Below are 19,602 nucleotides of genomic sequence, written 5' to 3'. Positions count from 1 at the left end.
GGAAGGTGAGTGGGGAAGTAGCGGATTTTCATATCGAGTGTCTTTCCCTCTTTTAGACTGACTAAACGAGCGGAGTGTGTTACCGTGCTGCTGCTGCTGCTGCTGTCAAGTGTGTTTGTTTAGAGCAAAGTAACAGTAAATCGGGCCTGTACAGTCATGAAGTCTCGATGGGTGACCGTCGTGTGTGTGTGTGTTTATGTTTCTAAATAAACTCTCGAACTATATTCAGAAGCCGTTACTCATCAAATGAGCCACGAGAGAGACCTCTGAGTTCATGGAAAGTGACTGTGTGTGTGTGTGTGTGTGTGTGTGTGTGTGTGTGTGTGTACACGCTGGAGATGAAGTGGAAAACACACCTGTTTATGTTGTTTGAAGTGTCACATTCAGTATTTAACTCAATTTAAAAGTGGCATCATGGTGGCTCAGTGGTTATCACTGTTGCCTCACAGCAAAAAGGTTGCTGGTTCGAGTCCTGGCTTGGTCAGTTGGCATTTCTGAGTTTGCATGTTCTCCCTGTGTTGATGTGGGTTTCCTCCGGGTGCTCTGGTTTCCTCCACAGTCCAAACACATGCACTATAGGGGAATTGATGAACTCAATCGGCCGTAGTGTATGAATGCGGGTGTATGGGTGTTTCCCAATACTAAGTTGCAGCTTGAAGAGCACCCGCTGCTAAAAACATATGCTGGATAAGTTAGCGGTTCATACCTCTGTGGCGACCCCTGATTAATAAAGAGACTAAACCGAAGGCAAACGCATGATATATATCTAGCCCTTCCCCTTAGGCTTTCAAGCTGAAGAGAATTGGGACACCCCTACCCCCTCACATGAACGCGCAAAATGGAAGGGGAAGGTCTAAGGGGGAGAATTGGTATTGGGCCAAAGTGTATATAAATGTAGTTGATGTGCGCTGGAGGTCACACACACACTCATGTACGTAAATACACCTCTTTATATTGTTTTAAGTGTCGTATTTAGTACTTAATAGTTTCTATGGAATGCTTTACAATATTATATTTGTGCGTAAACATTAGATTATTCAGTGCTGAAGCCTAATCTAGGGCTAATCTAACAAAATAACTTATGATAACGGCTAATTTGTATGTTATAAAAAATCTTAAAATGTTAAAATAGAGAAAAAAATCAAGAGAAAAAAATATTTTGTAGTTTGTAAGTTTTTTTTTTTTTTTTTTTTTTTGCAAATTTTTTTTTTTGCAATTTTTTATATGAATTTAAATGTTTTATTTCCATCTCTAAGATAACTCAAAAGTTTCTGGTGTCCATATGCATTGAAATTTATATGGAATTTAAGTAGTATTAAGTCAAGTAAGTTACATATTGAGTAATTAAGCTACTTTTCAGACAAAGTGTCACATTCAGTATTTTCGATAGGACAATATAATATAAACTACCTTTTTAGAATATAAATGTAAACGATGAAATCATATGTCCAAGGCTCTCAAAGTAAGTGAAAAAATGTATGGTCCCACTTTATATCAAGTGGCCTTAACTAATATGTACTTACACAGGAATTAATAGTTTGTTACAATGTACTTATACATATATGTACTTATAAATACATGTATTTATTGTGTACTTATGCTTGATTAAATACCTGTATGTAATTACATCTGTAATTAACTTCTGTAATTACGTTTGTAAATACACTGCTGACCATTCCCTACACCTTAACCCACCCTTACACCTACCCACACCACCAAACCTGTCCATAACCCAACCTCTATCCCAACTCAAGAGCACCACAAGTGTTCTCAAATACATTATAAACACAGTAAGTACATTGTGTTTATTTTTTGACGCATGTACATAGTAGTTAAGGACACTTAATATAAAGTGGGACCAAATTTATTATTAAAATTATTTCACTTTTCGAGTGTCTTGGACTTATGATTTCATTGTTTATCTTTATATATCCCTTAACCTAAAGAGCACTGACACATTAATTACCCCTGAAGCACGTGTGGTGTAAATATGGATTTATATATAGTTGAAGTTAGAAATATTAGCCCCCCATTGTTTTATTTTTTTCTTCTTCTTTTTAAAATATTTCCCAAATTATGTTTAACAGAGCAAGGAAATTTTCACAATATGTCAGATAATATTTTTTCTTCTGGAGAAGGTCTTATTTGTTTTATTTCGGCTAGAATAAAAACAGTTTTTAATTTTATTAAACACCATTTTAAGGACAAAATTATTAGCCCCTTTAAGCTTTACTTTTCTTCTAACAGAACAAACCATCATTATACAATAACTTGCCTAATTACCCTAACCTGCCTAGTTAACATAATTAACCTAGTTAAGCCTTCAAATGTCACTTAAAGCTGTATAGAAGTGTCTTGAAGAATATCTAGTCTAATATTACTTACTGTCATCATTGCAAAGCTAAAATAAATCAGTTATTAGAGATGAGTTATTAAAGCTATTATGATTAGAAATGTGTTGGAAAAAATCTGCTCTCCATTAAACAGAAATGGGGGAAATAAAAGAAACAGGAGGGGGCTAATAATTCTGACTTCAACTGTATATGTTATTGACGTGCACTGGAGACGAAGTGGAAATTGTTTAGTTCAGTGGTTCTCAAACTGTAGTATGTGTACCAGGTACGCGGCTGCCTTCTGGTACGCAGAGTAATCCAATATGTCCTATGTACATGCAACATATATTTAACAATGTACCCAAAATGGTTCATATACCAATATGATGACATATAGCCTATATTTATGAGGTCCAAGCAACATGAATAGGATACTTTAGGTTAACAGTTTACATGTAAGTACAGTAGATTTGTTTTTACTTTTTAAAAACAGTAGCCTACCGTTTTAATGAACTTTTAAAAGCTCATTTCAATTTAAACGTTGACACGTTATTTTGTTTGTTTGTTTTTTACATATAAGCACAGCAGTGTTGATGTTCAAACCATTTATAATGTTTAAAGTGGCTGATAATAATAAAAATACGGTAACACTTTACAATAAGGTTCATTAGTTAATGCATTTACTAACATGAACTAATCATGAAAAACACATGTACAGCATTTATTAATCATAATTGAACATTTACTAAGGCATTATTAACATTCAGGTCCATGCCGTCTTTCGGATGAGACGTTAAACCGAGGTCCTGGCTCTCTGTGGTCATTAAAAATCCCATGGCACTTCTCGTGAAAGAGCAGGGGTGTAACCCCAGTGTCCTGGCCAAAGTCCCTCTATCGGCCCTTACGATCATGGCCTCCCAATCATCGCCTTCAACCGAATTGGCTCTATCACTGTCTCTCCACTCCATCAATAGCTGGTGTGTGGTGAGCGCACTGGCGCCGTTGTCCTGTGGCAGCCGTCGCATCATCCAAGTGGATGCTGCACACTGGTGGTGGTGTGGAGAGACCCCCCTCATGATTGTGAAGCGCTTTGGGTGTATGGCCATACACAATAAATGCGCTATATAAATTTACATTACATTACATTACATTACATATGCTTGTTAACATTAATGCACCATGAGTTAACATGAACTAACAATGATCAACTGTATTTTCATTAACTAACGTTTACTAACATGAATAAATACTGTAGTAAATGTATTGTTCAATGTTTGTTCATGTTAGTAAATGCATTAATTAACATTAACTAATGAACCTTATTGTAAAGTGTGACCAAAAATACTTGATCATAGTAATTCATCTTCCACGTTTTTAAACTGTGCAGAGCTGTAGCTGCTTAATTAGGCCTATTAAGCTACTGTATTTCAATACTGGTCATATGGTGGTACTTGGAGGGACAATTTGTTTCTGAGGTGGTACTTAATGAAAAAAGTTTGAGAACCACTGGTTTAGATCAGTAAATACACACTCATGTAAATACACCTCTTTTTATTGTTTAAAGTGTCACATTCTGTTAGAGCTGTGAACCTACCTAGTCTCACGGTTCGGTTACGATTATCATGCCATCGATTCGGTTCAATTCGATATTTCGGTGCATCACGGTGCATTGACGATGCTTTCCATAAACAGTTTTATATTTTCTTCACAGCATGGAGTAGGCTACTTTCATTCTCTCGATCTCAGTGAAATAGGGGCTATTGTTGTATATGTCAGTGAAAGACTGATCCAGCAAACACACACAGTGAAATTGTGCACAGTTTATGAGTTTTAAGTAGTTAAATCGTTGTAAATACTCGCGATCGCCTCCCTCGCGACAGAGCGCATATGAGGTAAATGACGTCAGTAATAACCGGTTATGATTATTACTGAACCGATACCGAATTATCCGCGTCTGCATCGCGATGCACCGAAGAAACGATAAATTTTGACACCCCTACATTCTGTATTTAATAGCTTTTATAGGATTCATTACAATTTTATATTTGTGAATATACAACAGATTATTCAGTACTGAAGCCAAATCTGGAACTCAAATGTCTCAATTAGTATTTAACTGTCAATATCAAGTTATCAGTTTAATTTAATGTGACGCTGGCAAAGCACAATCATCCAATCAATTCTCCATGTACAGCTGAAGTCAGAATTGTTAACCCCCTGTATATTTATCCCCTAATTTCTGTTTAACGGAAAGATCCAATCGTAATAGTTTTAATCAATGATTTATTTTATCTTTGCCATTATGACAGCACATGATATTTTACTAGATATTTTTCCAGATACTAGTATTGAGCTTAAAGTGACATTTAAAGGCTTAACAAGGTTAATTAGGGGTAATTAGGCAAGTCATTGGCTGTTTCTCAATTCCAAGAATGCAGAGAACAGACTTGTGTTCTTGTGGAGAGCGGTCTTGCCAGGTGTCCTCGGAAGAACGAACTCAGGAGACCGTGAGGGCAGAGAACGCGTCCTTTGAGAAATGGGATGCTGCGTTCTTCCTGATGGTCACATGACCTTCACGTGTTTTAAATGGAAATTATTTAAACATTACAGCACTCATACAACGAGTTATTGTTTCCCCCCTCTTCAAAATATATACTTTGCATAAAAAGACTATCAATATACACTGCACAATATAAATAAAACAGATTTTAATACGAATTTCAGCAAACAAACAACCCTTAATGTGTTAATTCCCTTATTAAGATGTTCATGTTGATGTTTACTTTCACCGTTTCCTTTAGGGAAACTCCTGAGGTAAATAAGTCATATCTCTGAACTTTAATAATAAATCTAAATAAAATGCAGCGCTTTCCACCTCCAGCCGCAATGACTTCTGGGACTTCCAGAGCGAGTTCGGTGCTCAAATCTGCATCAGTGCGTCTTCGATATCAAGATCACATCCGGGAAGTTTCATGCGTCCTCTGTACTTGCGGTCTTGAGTATTGGAACTACACTTATGTAGCCGATGATGACGTAACACGAGGACGCAAGACCGCTGAAGAACGCATATTGAGCCATTGTATAACACTGGTTTGTTCTGGAGACAATCCAAAACTAATATTGCTGAAGGGGACTAATAATATTGACCTTAAAATGCATTGAAAATAATTAAAAACTGCTTTTATTCTAGCTGAAATAAAACCGACTCTCTCCAGACGAGAAAATATTATAGGAAATACTGTGGAAAATTCCTGAATCTGTTCAAGATCATTTGGGAAATACTTGAAGAGGAAGAAAACATTCATCTGTCAGACTTGGGCTGTGTTTCTCTAATCTCTCTCTTTGTCTCTATGTTAAAGGCTGAATCTGGTTATGGATCTGAATCCAGTTTGAGGAGACACGGCTCCATGCTGTCCCTCACATCTGCCACCAGCGGATACTCAGCCACCTCCACATCCTCCTTTAAGGTGAAAACACACACACTTACAACATCAATCAGTGCTAATAATAAAAACACCACTGCTTAATAAGTAGATAAACTAGTCTGAACTCAAACAACACTGTACACTAGCTGACAGAAGTCTTGTCGCCTATTCAAGTTTTAGGAACAGCAAATAATAACTTGACTTCTTGTTGATCATTTGGTATTAGAAGGGGCTTACATGAAAGGCAAATTCCTCTAGATGACGCTTATTTGACCACAATAAAATATGATCATGCCTTGATTTTGACTGATTTAATTAGGACAGTAAGGTCTGACTTTGCTTAGACAAAAGTCTTGTGACTGAACAGAAATAATGTCCAGTATAGAATAGGGTTGTAACGGTATGAATTTTTTACGGTATGACAATCGTCTAAAACAATACCACGGTTTGACGGTTTCGCGGTATACGGTATTAAATAGTAATTCTCATAGCAAAGACCCTGAAAAGATTAAGAACACGTTTTCTGACTGAACAAAGGTTTTATTTCAACAAACTTTTGAAAGAACCATTTTAATAGAACTATAGAAGTCTTTTATAAAAATAAACTGAAAAATCTCCCATTTTAATAAATTAAATTAGAAGGAATAAACAAGCAAGGTCTTTTAAGATTAGACAAAAATAAACTTAAACTGTCCTTCCTTATAAGCAGGATAAATGGGAGACCAAAAGTGCAATACCAAGTTTATGGCTGTAAACATGTATTTAAAGTTTTGTTTTTTTCAGTCTAGGTTGTGATGAAGAAATGTAAGCATGTTGAGATTTTCAGGACTTAATCTTGACCGCTGAGGTGAGAGAATGTGTCCACTTGTACAATAAACAAATAAAAAAATAAGAAAATAAGAAATAATGTGTCAAAGTCCAAATAAACATGGTGCAAATCCTCAGTAAAAAAATAGATATAAATATTTACTATACTATAAATAGTTACATAACGAAACTAGATTCAATATGGAACATCTTTAGGTTTTATGTGCCAGCATGGATATGGTTGTCTGTGGATATGGATTTGGATGTGGTTGTCTGCAATGCAGACAAACAGCTGCATCTTCATTTGCGTCTTTTGAAAACAGCAAGAGCAGCAGTTCGTCTTTGCTGTGTCACTGTTTTGTCATGTTGCTGTGCTGCTGTGCATGCAAAAGTACTTAGTATGAGAATTATTTCATGCAAAACTTTTTTTTTTTAGCGTTTTATTTAGCCGCGCATAAATGTATGCCTCTCTCTCATTCCGTGTTGTTCAAAAAGCTCATTGTTGGTCCACAAGCAAAAGCGAAACCTATGCTTATTGGTTGTGATATAGCAAGTTTGAACCAATCTGGGCATGGAGGAGGGACAATGCATTAATGTATCATGTCTGGTTTGTCCGGAGACACAGTGACGAGCGTTTCTTTGTCAAATCAGCGTTGTCAAATTTTGATGACGTAACCGCACTAATTCCGGAGCCTCTGAAAGTCCGCGATGAATGTTATGTGATACAGCACTGGAAAGCTGAGATTCTCTTCTTTATGCCAATCTTTGAATTGTATGAATCGGATCAGCGGATCAAAAGTTATTAAACATTTAAGAGCAATACTTATTTTTAGCCACCGCCGGCTGTCTCGGTCTTTAAGGGTTAAAACCGTTGATATGCAATTGTTCATGGTATGATAATCGTGCACGTTCAAATCGTGGTAGACCGTCATACCGGTATATTGTTACAACCCTAGTATAGAATATAAAGTCCTGCTGCAGTGGAGACAGAATGAATATTGTGTCTGACTCCATCATGAGCTTGGAGGACTGCATCATACATCTCTGACATGACTCACATCACTGATTAATAAAGTCATCTGGAATGGCGAAGAAAGTGTTCCTGCAGGACTCCCAGAGCTCATCAAGACTCTTTGGGTTCATCTTCAACGCCTCCTTCATCTTACCCCAGACATGCTCAATAATGTTCATGTCTGGTGACTGGGCTGGCCAATCCTGAAGCACCTTCTTTGCTTTCAGGAGCTTTGATGTGGAGGCTGAAGTATGAGAAGGAGCGCTATCCTGCTGGAGAATTGTCCCTCTCCTGTGGTTTGTAATGTAATGGGCAGCACAAATGTCTTGATACCTCAGGCTGTTGATGTTGCCATCCACTCTTTAACCCCAAACCATGATGTTTCCTTCACCAAACTTGACTGATATCTGTGAGAATCTTGGCTCCATGTGGGTTCCAGTAAGTCTTCTGCAGTATTTGTGATGATTTGGATGCAGATCAACAGTCGATTCATCAGAGAAATCCACCTTCTGCCACTTTTCCAAATGATCAACTATAAGTCAGGTTATTATTTGTTGCTCGTACAACTGAAATTGACGACAAGACTTTAATTTAATTTGAACACTTTTTAACATTCATTCTTTTTCCACTGCACCATGACTTTATATTCCTCACTGTTCTAATTAAATCATTAATAATCAAGGCATGATCATATTTTATTGTGGTCATATTAGCGTAATCTTGAGGCCTTTGCCTTTTAAATGAGCCTTTTCTGATACCAAAATGATCAACTATAAGTCAGGTTATTATTTGCTGTTCCTAAAACTTGAATAGACAACAAGACTTTCATCAGGTAGTGTATATGCATTGAAATTTATATGGATTTGAAGTATTATTAAGTCACTTAATTAAGTTAGTTATTGATTATTATAGTAGCTAAGTTACTATTTAGACGACTTGTATATAAACAATTTTTGAAGTAACTTAGCCAACACTGATTTACAGAAGGGTCACAGTCTGCGGGAGAAGCTGGCCGAGATGGAGACGTTTCGGGATATCTTGTGCAGGCAAGTGGACACGCTGCAGAAATACTTTGATGGCTGCGCTGACGCCGTCAACAAAGACGAGCTCCAGAGAGACAAGAGTGAGTAGACTCCTTTATTTCACAAAGAAACATGTGCAGAAACATCATGCATTTAAACCTGTAGTTGGCTGCAGAAGATTATGTGGCTGTCTGCGAACGAATACATCAAATTTATAATCATTCATTTTTTTTTTATAACTTTTACTTTTATTCAGTTTCATAAAAAATTTTAACAATGCAAATTTTAAAAAGACAAAAGAAAAAAATCACAACAACAATAAAGAAATTGAGATGTTTTTTTACATCCAATATAGCAATATATATACCAATATAGAACCTGAGGTACTACTATTTACTTTAAGGTTCCAATATGTACCCTTAACTACTTATATTTACTTTTAAAGTACCAGTATAGAACCTTGAGGTACTACTATTTGCTTTAAGGTACCAATTTGGACACTTTAAGTACTAATATCTACTTTTAAGGTACCAGTATAGAACCTTGAGGTACTACTTTTTACTTTTAAGGTTACATTGTGGACCCTTAATGTACTATTACTTACTTTTAAGGTACCAATACAGACCCTTGAGGTACTACTATTTGCTTTAAGATACCAATTTGGACACTTTAAGTACTAATATCTACTTTTAAGGTACCAATATGATACTTGAGGTACTATTTTCCTTTTTTGTCCCGCTTCAGTGACTGCTTTAATACCAATATGGACCCTTAACGTACTTATATTTACTTTTAAGGTACCAGTATAGAACCTTGAGGTACTACTTTTTACTTTTAAGGTAACATTGTGGACCCTTAATGTACTATTACTTACTTTTAAGGTACCAATACAGACCCTTGAGGTACTACTATTTGCTTTAAGATACCAATTTGGACACTTTAAGTACTAATATCTACTTTTAAGGTACCAATATGATACTTGAGGTACTATTTTCCTTTTATGTACCCCCTTCAGTGACTGCTTTAATACCATTATGGACCCTTTAGGTACTAATAATTACTTTAAGGGTACCAATATACACCCTTGAGGTACTACTATTTACTTTAATGTACCATTGTGGACTCTTTGTGTACTATTACTTACTTTTAGGGTACAAGTACAGAACCTTTAGGTACTAATATTTACTTTTAAGGTACCAATATGATACTTAATGTACTATTTTCCTTTTATGTACCCCACCAGTGACTGCTTTAATACCAATATGGACCCTTTAGGTACTAATGTTTACTTTTAAGGTACTAATATAGACCCTTGAGGTACTACGATTTAATTTTAAGGTACCATAGTGGACCCTTTATGTACTATAATATACTTTTTGGGTGCCAGTACAGACCCTTAAAGTACTAATATTTACTTTTAAGGTACCAATATACACACTTGAGGTACTACCATTTACTTTAAGGTACAACTATTGACCCTTGGGGTACTACTATTTATTTTAAGTTACCAATATGGACCCTTTAAGTATTAATATCTACTTTTAATGTATTAATATGAATTCTTGAATTACTAATATCATTCTTTTATGCACCGCTTTAATGCCAGTATGGATCGTTTAGGTATTAGGATAACCTTTTAACGTACAATAAGGACCCTTTAACTACTAATATATAATTTTAAGGTACCAATATGATTCTTTAGGTACTAATATTTTCCTTTTATGTACTGCATGAGTGATTGCTTTAATAACAACATGGACCCTTTAGGTACCGATATTTACTTTTAAGGTACCAATAGAAACCCTTGAGGTATTACTATTTACTTTAAGGTACCATTGAGGATCCTTTAAGTACTAATATATACATTTAAGCAACCAAAATGATTCTTTATGTACTAATATTTTCCTTTTATGTATCGCTGCAGTGACTGCTTTAATGCCAATATGGACCTTTTAGGTTCCAATATAACATTTTAAGGTACAATACAGACCATTGAGGTACTACTATTTACTTTTAAGGTACCAATATGGATTTTAGAGGTACTAATATTTGCCTTTAATATACCATACCAGTGATTACTTTAATACCAATATGTAGCCTTTAGGTACAAGTATAACCTTTTATGGTACAATATGGACCCTTGAGGTGCTAATATTTAATTTAAGCTACCAATATGGATTCTTGAGGATCTAATATTTTGCTTTGTATACCATACCAGTGACTGCTGTTGTACCTTTATCTCTGAGAGTGTGCCATGATGATTTATCTGCTTGTAATCTGTATATAATCATTGCAGACACACTGCTTGCAGAATCAGGTTCTGAAATAATGATTTGTTTTTGCGACGTATATAGAAGTAATGCAGTGTCAGTTGTCTTCACAACTAGTGCATCCCGACTGTGGATGAATGTGTTGTAGCAACACAAGGGCTGGTTGATTCACACAGTTGATCAACTGCTTCTTTTGTTGGTTGCAGTCGTTCCTCTAAATCTCTCTCAGTGTTGTACAGTGTGTGTGTGTGTGTGTGTGTCAGCTCTCAGTATGTGAGTGGGCCGATCTGGGCACCACCAACCGCAGGCCATGAGTTCATACTGACTGTATGTGTGTGTGTGTGTGTGTGTTTCTCTGACTGTGTGTGTTTGTGTGTGTATCTGTCTGTTTGTGTGTGTGTGTTTATCTTTGTCTGTCTGTGTGTATCTATTTATTGGTCCATCACTTTGTGTGTGTCTATCTGCGTGTGTGTGTTTTTGTGCGTTTGAATCTGTCTGTGTGTCTCTCTGTGTGTGTGTGTGTGTGTGTGTATATCTGTTTCTGTGTGTCTCTTTATGTGGTGTGTATCTGTGTATGTATGTATGTATGTATGTATGTATGTATGTATGTATGTGTGTGTGTGTGTGTGTGTGTGTGTGTGTGTGTGTGTGTGTGTGCGCATGTGTGTTCTCTTCTCAGTCGTGGAGGACGATGAAGACGATTTCCCCACCACTCGCCCTGATGGAGAATTTCTGCATAACAACAACGGCAGCAAGGAGAAGTGTGAGTGTGTGATGCATTACTACACACAGCGTCCGTCTGATGCATTTACACACACACACACACACAGCGTCTGTACTGTACTGAGGGAAAACTTCAGCAGCTTTTCCGCTCAATCAGTTCTCTCTGATTCAGCTGGAGGAGACGCTATCGGGGCGCCGCTCACAATCTGAGCACTTTGTCCATTTCATTTACTTCACTGATCCAGTCATTTGGGACTCGCTGTAATGAATTGTGCAGATCTATAACAGACGAGTCAGCATTTGTCCTGTTTCACAGAGTTCTGCTTTGTTTTAATGGAAGTAATATATAGCTAAATGTTGTGTGCTCATCACATCTTTTCTGTTGTAGTATAATGAGACTAATCACATTGTTTTTATTGTGTTGAAATTATATTCAATGTGATGAGCTTTGAATTCATTTCTATTAATAATAATATTAATAATCCTGTATTTTGAAAGATAAAATAGATTATTGAGAACTGAAATTAATATATTTAATTATATTATTAAAATTAAATATATTTTATGTATTTTAAGTTATCTTTCAAAGTTTGGGATAATTAATATAAAAATATATTTGAAATTTGTAATGATTTCTTACAATATTACTGTTTTTTATTTGAAATGGCTCATACAGTTAAAAAATCTTCTGAGAAGGGATTTTTGATATTAATTGTTTACTATATGCAAGATTATGAGAATATATTTATTTCTGTCAAATATGTTTTGACTGGATTAAATTTTTTCATAAATGTCTTTACGCTCTCATGATAATTCAAATATAAAGAAACCAATGAAAATCTCTACAAATAAAATGTAACAGGATGTTTTTATGTGTATACATACCATTTCAAGTAATTATTTCACAGTATTATTAAATTCATAATCAATTAATACAATTATTTTTTAAATTGTAATTTTAGTAAGTAAAGTCATGTTTCTAAGTCACTTTTCCTTTTTCAAATTCATTTTTCTAAATCTTTTTCTTTTCATTGTTGGAAGTCATGTTTTTTGTTATTCTTAGTCATTTATCTAAGTCTTTTTTTCATTCTAAGTCATTTTTCTAATCTATTTTTCTAAGTAACTTAGTTTTTCTAATTCATTTTTCTAAGTCACTTTTCATTTTTCTTAGTAATTTTTTTCACTTTTGGAAGTCATTTTTCCAAGTCACTTTTCTAAGTCAGTTTTAATTTACATTTTTCTAATTCATTTTTCTAAGTCATTTATTTTTTCATTTTTGGAAGTCATGTTTTTTATTTTTTCTAGTCATTTTTCCAAGTTTTTTTGGAAGTCATTATTCTAATCTATTTTTCTAAGTAAGTTTTCATTTTTCGTTGAAAAAAATTTCATTTCATTATTCATTTTTCTAAGTAATTTTTTTATGTTCTAAGTCATTTTCTATTTTTTTTTAAGTCACTTTTCATTTTTCTTAGTAATTTTTTTCATTTTTGGAAGTCATTTTTTCAGAGTCACTTTTCTAAGTCAGTTTTAATTTTAATTTTCATTTTTCTAATGAATTTTTCTAAGTCATATATTTTTTCATTTTTGAAAGTCATTTTGTAGGTAACTTCACTTTTCTGATTAATTTTTCTAAGTCATTTTATTTTCTAAGTATTTTTTTCTAAGTCACTTTTCATTTTTCTTAGTAATTATTTTATTTTTTGAAGTCATTTTTTTATTTTTCTGAGTCACTTTCTAATTCATTTTTCAATTATTCAAAACATTTTATGCAGTCATTTTTGAAAGTCGTTTTTTATTTTTGTAACATTTTTCCTTTTTCCAAGTTATTTTTCATGCTTGTAAGTAATTCTTTATTTTTGTAAGTAATTTTTTAGTTTTGTAAGTCATTTTGGAAAGTCATTTTTCTAAGTCACTTTTCATTTGTGCAAGTCACTTTGGTTAAAAGCATCTGCTAAATGAATAAATGTAATTTTAAATAATTTTTACATTTACAGGAATTACTGCAAAACAAATGATGAAAAATATAAGCAACTGCTTGTTAACGGGGAATAAACTTACGTTAGTATGGAAGAGATTTGATTGACATTCAAAGGTGCTGTATACAAGTTTTTGACTTTGGCCACCAGCGATTGAGTTTGTTTTGATCCAGGATCCAGGAATGCAATACCTAGTTCAACCACTGGGTGTCAAACTTGCATACTACACCTTTAATTTGATTGTGCCTGATGGTAAATTAATGTCCTGATCTTTTAAAGCCCAAAACATTTCTTCTCTCTCTCTCCATCAGTATTCCAGTGTTTGAGTCATAAAGGCATAAACGGGATCGATTTTAAAGGAGAAGCCATCACGTTCAAGGCGACCACTGCAGGGATCTTGGCCACTCTTTCTCACTGCATCGACCTGATGGTGAAGAGGGAGGACAGCTGGCAGAAGAGGCTGGATAAGGTACGAGACCCGCATCTGTTTTCAGTCCATTTTAAACGAGTTTATACTTTAAAACCAGTAATATTATTAATTTATTATAAAAATATTATCATTAAAGCAATAAGTGGGTTTAGTAAAATATTCTTGTTTCAAAACGAAAAAAGATAAGTTATTTTCCCTTCTTGCAGATTATTTAGCTTAGGCAAAACTCATTTAATTTATATAAATAAATAAATAAACAAACCAACACTACCTGACATGGGTCTTGTCGTTGATCTCAGTTAAAAGAGCAACAAATAATAACTTGACTTCTAGTTGATCATTTAAAGTGTCAGAAGGTGGATTTCTCTGATAAATCATCTGTTGATCTGCGTCTCAATCATCAAAAATACTGCAGAAGACCTACTGGAATCCACACTGAGTCAAGATTCTCAGAGAAATCAGTCAAGTTTGGTGAAGAAAAAATCATGGTTTGGGGTTACATTCAGTATGGGAGCATCTGAAACTGCCAGCGTGCTTGCGTGCGTGTGCGTGTGCGTGTGTGTGTGTGTGTACATAATTTGTTTTTGTTTTTTTACTCGTATTGAAAATGTCAGAGTGTTTTATGATTAGCAGCTGTTTGCAAGAATATGCAAGGTATGGCTTCCATAAAAATATAATTTCACCGTACAGTTATAAATTCAACTTATTATTTATAAACTTAAAATTCTATAATTAACATAACATAATCACATCTATCTATGATATACAGTTAACAGTATTGTGGAAAAAACAAACAAATTACTAAACTACTAAATCACACAACAGCAGAAAACAGTTAGATGTTATTTTATCATAAAGTTATTTATTATCTAACACAGGCACACTACTACATTAATCACTATTATTAAAATAATGACTGGAAAGTAAAAAAGAAATGCGAAAAAAAAACTGATACAGAAATCCGTAAATGCAGTAATAAATAAATTATATTAAATAAATTGATAAAAGTTTGAAAATTTAAAAATATAAATTGAAAAATTACACATTTTATTAAGTCATATTTATTTTTATATTTTATTGTTTATTTAAATCTGTTTTATTTATTAAATCTTTTATGATTTTATTTAGTTTTTTTTATTTTATGCTTCAATTTTTTCTATCTATTTATGCATTTATAAAAATATTTATTGATTTTTTTTTATTTTTTTATTGATTTTTTGTTTTTCAAGCTTTGGTCCTCCATACACTCACAAAGGCACAAAATCTGTCACTGGGGTGGGACTGTGTCAAAAGATGCACTTTAGCACTGTAAAGGTGGACATTAGCACCTTTAGGGTTTACTTATTATTCCTTTAAGCTTTAATTTTGTAGATTTAAGATACTGTAAGGTGCACGATGAACATTTTAGATTATAATATTTACCTTTAAGGGCCTGTTAGGAACAAAAACATACATTTTATAAAGGTACCATGACGACACAGTAGCTCAGTAGTTAGTACTGTTGCCATACAGTGAGAAGGTCGCTGGTTCGAGTCCCGGCTGGGTCAGTTGGCATTTCTGTGTGGAGTTTGCATGTTCTCCCCATGTTGGCATGAGTTTCCCCCACAAGTCCAAACACATGCGCTATAGGAGAATTGAATAAGCTAAATTAGCCGTATTGTGTGTGTGAGAATAAGTGTGTATGGGTGTTTTCCACTACTGGGTTGCAGCTGGAAGGGCATCCGCTGCATGAAACATATGCTGGAATAGTTGGTGGTTCATTCCGCTGTGGCGCCCTCAGATTAATAAAGGCACTAAGCCGAATTAAAAGATACCACCCCTGTGACAGATTTTGTACCTTTATTTCTGTGTACTGTATGAAATCACTGTACTTCTAGTGCATGCATTGGACCTGAAACGCTATGTATTGTACTGAAACATTGTGTTTAAAAGTTTGATCAACATTCTAGCAATGCTATCTAATAAATGAACCGCAAACTAACACAAAGCTGACATTTCTACTGCCACAAAAGTCTCTCCATCAGTTGTTAATGTGGTTGTGTGTGTGTGTCAGAGGTGGAGCTGAAGCGTCTGCTGATGTGTTGCAGTCAGCAGCATTCAGCACAATACTGACACACACACACACACACACACACAATCAGAAGGAGGACACAGTCTGAACAATGGAGCGATACAGCCTCTCGCTCCGGCCAGATCTCATCTACTCACGCCAACACATTAAACCTGAGCGCAGCCCAGTGTTTCCACCAGCTCAACTCATTCCTGCTCTCTGGCTTTAATACAGGAGATGGAGAAGAGGAGGAGGGTGGAGGAGGCCTATAAATCTGCCCTGTCCGAACTCAAGAAGAAGTCTCATTTCGGAGGGCCTGATTATGAGGTGGGTTTGCGTTCTTGTGTAGTAATGCCTGTGTAAACTGTGTGGTGTGTACACTGGGTGTTCATCTCTGTTTGTCCATCAGGAGGGTCCAAACAGCCTGATCAATGAAGACGAGTTTTTTGACGCTGTAGAGGCCGCTCTTGACCGACAGGACAAAATCGAAGAACAGGTACGTCAGTATAGACATCTTAACGTCTTCAATGTTATATCAATATATTTATTAGCAATTAAAGAGGTTTGCAAGAGAACGAACAAATAAAGTATGATTGTTTAAAGTGATTTGAATCAGGCCTGCGCAATATATTGTTTTAACATATATTTAGCATATGTTGTAAAAAAAAATAAATGAGTGAAAAGAAGAGAGAACCCAGTCCAGGAGACTCGGAACAAGCAGAATTCCTTTATTGAGACGTGTTGGTTAATCTGCAGTCATACAGCGTCTTCAAGGTAACATATATTTAGCATATATATAGTTTCAACAGCAAGTGAATTTTAAACAACTTGGTCACAAACATTTTTAAAGTTGCCATTGTAACAAACATTAAGCTCAGCGCCAGCTCTCCCGGCTAAATGCATATTGCGAGGGCTTAAAGGGTCACGAAACACCAAAACACATGTGTTGAGCTCTTGACAGTCGTATATGTGTCCCACACTGCTAAAAACACTATTAGGACACCTATATTTCACTAAAAAGTGTAAATTGGTTGTTTTTGCGTTATTTCAAGCAAATTCATACTTCCGGTTTGAAACGAATTTTTGAAGCTGCGTCACGGCCATGACATAATAGCGTGTATTCCAGCGTGCAGACTGGACGTCTGTGCCAGAGTGAGTCTTATTGCGTCTTACAGTGTGATGCATTAATGCATGAGTAAGACTTGGTTCAAACCAATCAGCGCGCTCTATTGTGCAACTTCATTAATATTCATTACTGTCAGAGTGTTTAGACGACAGAGACGCCACGTTGTGTTGGCAAAGCAAGCGTGAAGTGTTGCTTTTATAGTTTGCTGCAGTGAAGTTTTATTTTCATTTTCTCTCTGTGAGAGCTCAGACTCACGTGTGGATTAACAGTGTACGCGACGCGCGACAACAATAACTTACGTGTCTAAGGAGGCACATTGTTTACCTGAGAGCTGTTCTCATCTGCAAACGCTGAGATCCGGATTCGCTTGTAGTCTCCTCTTAATAAAGACGCGGTTCTAGTTGCTGGTGATTGTCCTGTCTCTACAGATTTGGTAAGTGAGCGACCAGTGCTCTTTGTTTATTCAGTTCGTATTGAACAAACTATTGCACCGAGTGTAAACACGTTAGCACCACAACCAAACTTTAACCTCGTGTAGGATTTTTACCGCATTTAGTGACCTGAATAACACACGCGGCTTTCTGACGCTACCTGCCGTGTGCATCTAAGTTTTCGGAAAATGCAGAGTTTTTTTTTCTTTCATTCGCCGTGCGGTATCAAACATTGCATGAAAAATACACGTTTAGAGCAGCTCCTCGAAACAGATATATCGTTTGTCGCGAGGGACATGAATGAATTGCCTGAATGAAAGACCGTTAAAGTCCACCATTTAATAATTTGGCAAATAATTCGACTACAGATGCCCATGTAAACACAGTTGCGTGCCCAAATAGACACTCCCACACCGTGCCTCTTTTCTTTCTCCGACACTCCCCCCTAAACAGAGCTGGACACGCCCACTTTTCTGGCTTTTTCCAAAGTAGAGAGCTGCTTTTCCACTATCGTGCCAAACCGTTCTAAGAACACTTCGGTACGGTTACGGTTGTTTCTCCACTTGAGCCTGGAACGGCGCGGCACGATTACAAACCGTTCTCGGCCCGGAATTCTCGGCACGGTTAGACAACCGTGCTGAACTGTGCTGACAGATTCTGTGTGTTGACGTCGCGACTCGGTTGCTAAGCTACCACAGCTGGCTCAGCAGAAGCGCGCTAGTCATCAGACATCCTCAATAAACTACAGTGCATTTAATATAAAATAATGATCCAGGTCTAAACGATACAGTTTGAAAAGGGTTTTAAAACCATAGAGCATCCCTGGCAGAGAAGTGAATAACTCATCACATTCTAACGAAGATATTTTATTCATTAAAGTTATTATTTTATTGACTTGAATACAGACCTACTTCGCCTGCTGAATGTGAGTTTATTGCACGCAGCGCTGTATTTCACAGCACAAAACTCGCTCTGATTCGGGAGAGACATGCCAACGACTTGCGCTGCTGACTTTTTTTTCCTGCTGCGCATCGAATAAAGCGAATAAAATCACGCTTTGCATCGTCGATGTCCAAATTCCACAACAACATCACTATATCCATGGAACACGAACTTGCAGACTCTTTTAACAACGAGGAAATAATTGCACTTTTTAATTCAAAGCCAGGACAGCTTGTTAATACCGGCGAGACCACCTGAAGGACGGCGTGTTCGTGTTGTAATGTCGGCCGTTCAAAAGACATTGCTTGAAAGCTTTACGGAGCGGCACTGTAACTGTCCAAGGTACTGTTGTATGATTTATATTATAGCATATGCACTAATAAACAAGTCAAAAGAATGAATGAATTAAATAAATATGGATTCTTAAATGTCAGTATTGCTTTTACTCAAAAAATATCAATACGTTTTGACAAATGTTTTATAAAAACAAAATGAGCAATTTTCATCATTTCAGCTATAGGCAATTATATGATTCAGTTATACATAAGTTATATGACATTTATGAGGCATGTAACATGTTTCTGTGTTTTTTTTTTTTTTTTTGTGGTGATCTTTAATATAGCTACGCAAATATTTTCTAAAACGTCTAGCAATATTTCGCCTACAGCTTGTTAGTTAATAATGAACACAAAAATAATTATAAAAATAAAAATAAAATGATCAAAATAAAAAGATAATAAAGCAGCATTTTAGTGCTTTATATGCTTTAAATCCTGCAATATATGTGTTGTTTCATATTCGTTTTTTCACTTGCTGCATTCGTTATTTAATGTTTGAATAGTAAAACAAATAACAGCCATCGCTTAAATGGTTTCATTTTACTATCAAAATGTAGTATATTTTATATCATTATCAACTTTTGATATAAATACGCAGTGTAATTTAATTAATTGTTAAAAATGAAATAATTTATGTGCTGTGTTTTTATTAGTGAAAGTGCCCGCTCACCTTTGACAAGGCCTGTCCAAATTGATATTTTTGCCACTATAATGCAA

At 35.4% G+C, this 19,602-nt stretch overlaps 1 protein-coding gene and 1 long non-coding RNA gene across 7 annotated transcripts in view; one reads left to right on the top strand and one right to left on the bottom strand.

The window, feature by feature from the left end:
- The window catches only part of LOC147838686 (uncharacterized), a 1,589,207-nt gene that overhangs the window by 594,201 nt on the left and 975,404 nt on the right, over positions 1–19,602 (bottom strand). The window lies entirely within an intron of this gene.
- The window catches only part of cert1b (ceramide transporter 1b), a 355,936-nt gene that overhangs the window by 55,235 nt on the left and 281,099 nt on the right, over positions 1–19,602 (top strand). For all 6 annotated transcript variants that reach the window (XR_015519789.1, XR_015519788.1, XR_015519790.1 and 3 more), the window contains exons 4-9: positions 5,693–5,800; positions 8,562–8,700; positions 11,549–11,632; positions 13,880–14,037; positions 16,283–16,375; positions 16,458–16,544. Coding sequence is in view for 3 of the 6 variants with exons in the window: in XM_087300502.1 (XP_087156628.1) it covers positions 5,693–5,800; positions 8,562–8,700; positions 11,549–11,632; positions 13,880–14,037; positions 16,283–16,375; positions 16,458–16,544 (669 nt within the window). In the remaining 3 variants the exon portion in view is untranslated. The remainder of the gene's footprint in view (positions 1–5,692; positions 5,801–8,561; positions 8,701–11,548; positions 11,633–13,879; positions 14,038–16,282; positions 16,376–16,457; positions 16,545–19,602) is intronic.

This window comes from Danio rerio, chromosome 21, assembly GCF_052040795.2.
Source record: "Danio rerio strain M-AB ecotype USA chromosome 21, GRCz13ab, whole genome shotgun sequence".
Taxonomy (NCBI): Eukaryota; Metazoa; Chordata; class Actinopteri; order Cypriniformes; family Danionidae; genus Danio; species Danio rerio.
This window is presented reverse-complemented; position numbering and strand designations above follow the sequence as displayed.